The 6,121-nt window shown below is 40.0% G+C and overlaps 1 protein-coding gene across 1 annotated transcript in view; it reads right to left on the bottom strand.

Annotated features, from left to right (window-relative positions):
- Positions 1-6,121, bottom strand: part of LOC103728799 (proline-, glutamic acid- and leucine-rich protein 1-like) — a gene marked incomplete at its 5' end in the record, with an annotated part of 23,788 nt that overhangs the window by 12,605 nt on the left and 5,062 nt on the right. Inside the window, 2 exon segments of the mRNA XM_008826780.1 lie at positions 2,493-2,547; positions 2,550-2,629. Coding sequence (XP_008825002.1) covers positions 2,493-2,547; positions 2,550-2,629 — 135 coding nt within the window.

The raw sequence follows: 6,121 nt of genomic DNA, 5'->3' as shown, positions 1-6,121 counted from the left end.
AACAAACAGCATTGCATTGAGTTTGGGATAAAAATAGTGGAATCTTCTTTGATGTTCAAATTTGATGTTCCACTTGAAGATTATGATCAAGAAAAGATTTTCCCAGTTAAAACAGGAGAAGCAACATTACGTCGATGTTGACTGACTCTGAGGTTCCTTGTCAATTCCCTCAACAACCCTGACCAACATCTCATGACTCTGGTCACATTTGGCTTCCATATCTGTTTTCTGAGGAGGGCAAACAGCATGAAGTTTGGGGGTATTTGTAGGTGGACAGTTTTTTTCTATGTGAGTGTACATGTTAGACATGGACTTCTCAAGTTCTGCTAGGTTTTTCATGTGTCTGAGGATGCCTTTTTGTTGTCTGTGGGGCTCTGTAGGACACCGAGGTTTGGATGCTGGTCGTTGTGCCATAGAAAATTTAGTTTCTTTGGCGTGTGTGATACTGGTACTGCATTTAACAGGTGGTACTGCATTTTTACAGGTGCTGTTTGTGGGCAGAACCGAAGCTGGAGGAGGCAGTGGACAAAGAACTGGAGCTGATGGTGGAGGAACAGGGGGAAGTGATGATCGAGGATGCCGAGGACAAGAGGCAGGGGGTGCAGAAGTCGGAAGACAAACTGTAAGAAGTGGAGGATTAGGAGGAGGAAGAGGCAGAGGTGAAGGAGTGAAAACAACAGGCGGTTGAGGAGGAGGAGGCTGTGCAGGGGAAGGAGAGGAAATAGCGAAGTTAGGGGGATGGAAAACCTTTTCAAAAGTGCCCTTTGTTTCTGTATCTAACATACAAGTCGGGGCATATCTCTTAAAGACTAGAGAATTTGAACAGGTCTTGGAGGAGAGCGTTCCAAGGCGCCGTCAGCAGAACTGACTACTTGAGGTTCCGACTGCAGGTCCACAGTTCTTGAAATAGTTGGCAGAGTGGAGAATGAAAAGTGGGACCAAGAAGAGGAAAAAGAAGAGTCTGAAGAGAGAGATTTCAGCTGTTCTGCTTGTTGTGTAATCGGGGTTTCTCTGGGCCTCCTTTCTTTCTCTGACTGACCGGCATCTTCTGCTGTAAGAAGTGGATTGCTGCTACCTCTCAGGGTTGGGTGCAGTCCAGTGTTTCCGCCTTCAGCTTTCTGCCTGGAGATCTGCCACTGCACAAGGTCTATGGTCTCTGGTCTGTTTGGAGCTTTCCACATCAGCCTCCTAGGAAAGCTCACAGGCTGATTCCATAGCCTCTGAATCTTTTCTCTTGGGCCCCTCAGAGACTGACTCTTGACTTGTGTTTGGGGTAAATATAGGTCTTCAAAATCTGTTCTCAGTGAAATGTCTGAATTTGTGGATCTTTGACTGATACTTTCTTTAGGAAAGTGATTATGGGCACTTAAGTCATCCTCATCAGGAAGAAATGTGAATATCCTTTCTGGTTTGGGCTGGTTGTTCTTAACTGATCCCTCTAGAGCTGGCTCATGAGCCTCAGTGGTACTGGAAGAAAAGGGCATCCCAGTGTGATGACTAGTCCTGTCTTCTGGGATTGAGTTATTTCCCCTGCTTTGTTCAAAATGGTAGAGAAGGAAAAGACTTGAAAGAAAAGAAGATAATGAAACGTAAGGAAACAGGTTGTGACACAGCTTTCATGAGAAAGATGTTTTCACGAATATCATTACTATTTTAAAGTACAGCCTAACTAATCTACTGAAGCATAACATTTCTTTTACATTCCTAGTCCCAACAAGGCAGAACAGGAAAGTCTCTAATTATGAGAAAGCATTATAAATTTTCCTTGAAAAATGCCAATCATTAGTTTGGCTTTTTGTTCTCCTTTTGGTTACTCCTCCATCCCCCAATTTGTATATTAGAGCAAAGTACCCAGGTCTACACAAACTGTTCACTGCTATATAAACCACATTTCTACAAAGTGTAGACAGGTATCTTGGCCTTTGACTGTGTATCCTCTGTCTTGCTGGTAGATACTCAGAGCCCACTTTTATATACAGAAGGTGTTCGCTGCATCTCAGGCAGTACCTTTCCATTATATATCATCTCAGTGACTCTGGTAGCTAACGGTCTCTCTGATCTGATGCAAAATTAATTTTTTTAAGAGAATAAAGAGATAATCCCCTTTCCAAATTAGAAAAAAATACAGTTCCAGAAGACAGAAGGGACGGTTTTCATTGAGTTCAAAATCACGATTGAGAAATTGACATCATGCTACAATCCTGAACTAAAATTATTTCTGCTGTTTAAATTCTTCTTAATTATTTTAAAACATAGATAATACAAATTGGCAGTTGAAGTATTTGTATTTTCTACAAATATTATATGGAACAAATTTTGGTCAAGATTCTCTTTAACGACAATATTTTATTAAAATTGTATTGTTTTGGTATCACTCCATGATCTGCTTATGCATCATTACTGAACCAACTGTCACAAGTAGCTGTATACTATAATTAAAGTAAACCTCACCACACAGTCACCCCACTCTTCAAAGGTCTCTGAATACTCATATGGCACTGCCTCCCAGCTCCTCATAGAGATGTGTGCTTGGGGGTGGTGGTGGGGCACAGCAGGTGCAGGAGCTGCAGGCTTGGCCGCTGGCATCACAGACTGGATTCTGGCAGTCGTGGTGCACTCGGCCTGGCATCTTGGGTAGAGTAAGGTTGTCTTGTAAAACTCAATTTAGAAACCAAAAATTTACCCATAGTCTATCACTTCATAATTAGGTTATCAGAGCAACCCACTTAAAAATTATACACAAATAGTTGAACTAATATATCTTTAACGACAGAAGCAACTTTGTATTCAATATGTAAAATAGTTGCCCCTTGAAGAAAGGGTAGAATTTATAGGGATATCTGAAAATTAAATTAAAAGGTAACATTAAAATTACAGTTATAAGAAATAATTCTACTCTCATATCCCTATGCTTCCTGGGCTGCACAGCCCCCAGGTGTCCTGGTACCAGCACCTTCCCTGAATAAGTCTAGTGCACCCAGAATGCCTTGAACTCCCCCAGCCTCTTTCACCCTCCCAGCTTCCCCACCGAGTCTCTTCTCCTAGGCTGGGTACAGGTCCCTCTCTTGTCTTGGCACCCCAGACACTGGGGCTAACCTCCCAGCCCAGAGCCACCAAGGCTTCCTGATCCTTTGCATCAGTACCAACCCATTTCCTCCCTGCAGCCATCAGGAACTCTCTAGGCTTGGTCCTGCCCTCACCTCCCTTTACTTCCCTTGGCGGCACAGCCACAAGCTTCCTGAGACAAGCATTTATCCTGGGCCCTTTTCCCATACCAGGCCAGCCCCCAAATTCTTGAGGGCAGCACCTTTCCTGGAGGGACCCATACCTTAGGATAAAGCCTAATATCATCTGAGCCTCATCTCACTTGGGCCTCTGTGGGAATTCCTCAAGACAGAAGCAATTAGGCCACTCCAGTATAAAATCCAAAGAGAGAACCTGAAGTCTAGACCAACCAGCTTTTCATGCCTAACAAGTAAACCACAAAGGCACATAAAGTTTACAAAAAGAAGCAGATCTAAACTCAACAAAGAAAGGCTTGAAAGAATCAAAGACTACTAAAGAAATTCACATGTCAAAATCACAGAGAAAAAAAATAATAACATGAAAAACCAAAATAACATATCTCCACCAATACCAGTAGTCCTCTAGAGGAGGACAGTGAGATCCCCCTAGAGATAATGCAGGACATGGAACTCAAAAGAACAATTATAAACATGATAAAAGAATTAAGTGAATTTAAAGAACACACAAACAAAGAAATAAAAGAACTGAAAGAAGATAGGGAGAAATTTCTGAATGAGTACAGACAAGAGAAATGTTGAAGAATACTCAGGGTGAAATGAAGAAGGAAGTGAAACACTCAGTAAGCCAATTAGAAACGACAGGAGAAAGCCTCACAACCAGGATGAATGAAATGGAAAACAGAATATCAAGACTCGAAGATAAAGTGAAGGAATTAGACCACTCAAGCAAAGATTATGAAAAATTTTAAAAAAACACAAGAATGGTATATGCAAGAAATGTGTGACATACGAATCATAGGCATATAGTAAGGAGAAGAATCTTGAGATAATGGTATGGAACAGATCTTCAACAGGATTGTAGAAGAAATTTCCCAAAATTAAAAAAAAGGCATGGCCATACAAATACAAGAAGCATATAGAACACCAAATAGACAGGACCAGAAAAGAAACTCTCCATGACACATCATAGTAAAAACACTAAACATTCAGAACAAAGAGACAATACTGAAAGCTGAAAAAGAAAAACAAGAAGTCACATATAAAGGAAAACCCATCAGAATTACAGATGACATTTCAGAGCAAACTATGGAAGCCAGAAGAGGCTGGACCTAAATATTCCCAGCTCTAAATGACCACAGATGCCAACCCAGATTACTATACCCAGCCAAAATGTCTATCATAGTTGAAGACAAAAGAAAAAACTTTCATGACATAAATAGGCTGAAAGAATTCATGTCCACAAAATCAGCCATTCAGACAAATGAAGTTATAACTGTGGAAACACACAATTACACCAAGATTAGGAACAGAAATCAAAATGACAGGAATCAATACACCTTTCATTAATAACTTTAAATACCAATGGACTGAACTCCCCAGTCAAAAGACACAGGCTGAGCGAATGGATTAAGAAACAAAATCCATCTCTTTGCTGCCTGCAAGAACCCATCTCACCTTCAAGGACAGGCACTACCTTAAGGAGAAAGGATGGAAAGGAATATTCCAAGCAAATGACACTAAGAAACAAGCAGGGGTTGCAATTCTAATATCCGACAAAATAGATTTCGAAGTAAAACCAATCAGAAGAGATAAGGAGGGTCACTTCATTCTGATCAAAGGAACAGTTAACCAAGAAGATATTACAATCATGAACACATATTCACCAAACTATGATGCACCCAACTTCATAAAAACAGTAATATGGGACTTTAAGACCCAGATTAATCCCAACTCATTAATAGTAGGGGACTTCAATACCCCATTGTCACTATTAGATAGGTCAACAGGACAGAGAATTAACAGAGAGACATCTGAATTAAACAACACCATCTATGAAATGGACCTAACAGACATCTACCGAATATTCCACCAAAGCACGAAAGACTATACTTTCTATTCAGCACCCCATGGAACCTTCTCCAAAATCGAGCATGTACAGGGGCACAAAACAAACTTCAACAAATACAAAAAGACTGAATATTTTCATGCATTCTCTCAGACCACAATGTAATAAAGCTTAAAATCAACACCGGAAGAATCCTCAGTAACCACATGAACACACGGAGATTAAACAACACACTCCTGAATGATGAGTGGGTCAAAGGAGAAATTAAGAAAGAAATAAAAGTATTCCTGGAACTAAATGAAAAGGACAATACAACACAACAAAACTTCTGGGACACACTGAAAGCGGTTGTTAGAGGGAATTTAAAGCTCTAAGTGCCTACATTAAGAAATCAGAAAGATCTCCAAAAAATGACTTAGCATTGCAACTCAAGGCACTTGAAAAGGAACAACAAATGAAACTCAAACCAAGAAGATAAGAAGAAATAACAAAAATCAGAGCAGAAATTAATGAAATAGGAACAAAGAAAACAATACAAAGAAGCAACGAATCCAAGAGCTGGTTCTTTGAAAAGATAAACAAGAAGGATAGACTGCCAGCCCATTTAACCACAAGAAAGAAAGAACACCTCGAAATGAACAAATCAGGGATTAAAGGGGAAACATCACTACAGACACCAAAGAGATCCAGAACATTAGAAGGGAATACTTTAAGAACATATATGCTACTTAATTTGAAAACCTAAAAGAAGTGGACAGATATCTAAAGGCATGGGAACCACCAAAACTAAACCAAGAAGAGATTAACAGCTTAAACAGACCCATAACACATAAGGAAATTGAAACAGTAATACAAAATCTCCTGACTAAAAAAAGCCCAGGACCAGATGGATTTACAGCCGAATTTTTTCAGACATTAAAGAAGATCTACATCCAATACTACTTGTTATTCAAAAAGATAGAAATGGAGGGAGAACTTCCAAATTCCTTCTATGAAGCCAGCATCACTCTAATACCAAAGCCAGGTAAAG

Source organism: Nannospalax galili, unplaced genomic scaffold, assembly GCF_000622305.1.
Source record: "Nannospalax galili isolate Female #2095 unplaced genomic scaffold, S.galili_v1.0 scaffold4192, whole genome shotgun sequence".
Lineage (NCBI taxonomy): Eukaryota > Metazoa > Chordata > Mammalia > Rodentia > Spalacidae > Nannospalax > Nannospalax galili.
The sequence above is the reverse complement of the archived record's forward strand: the minus strand, read 5'-3'. Positions and strand labels throughout refer to the sequence as shown.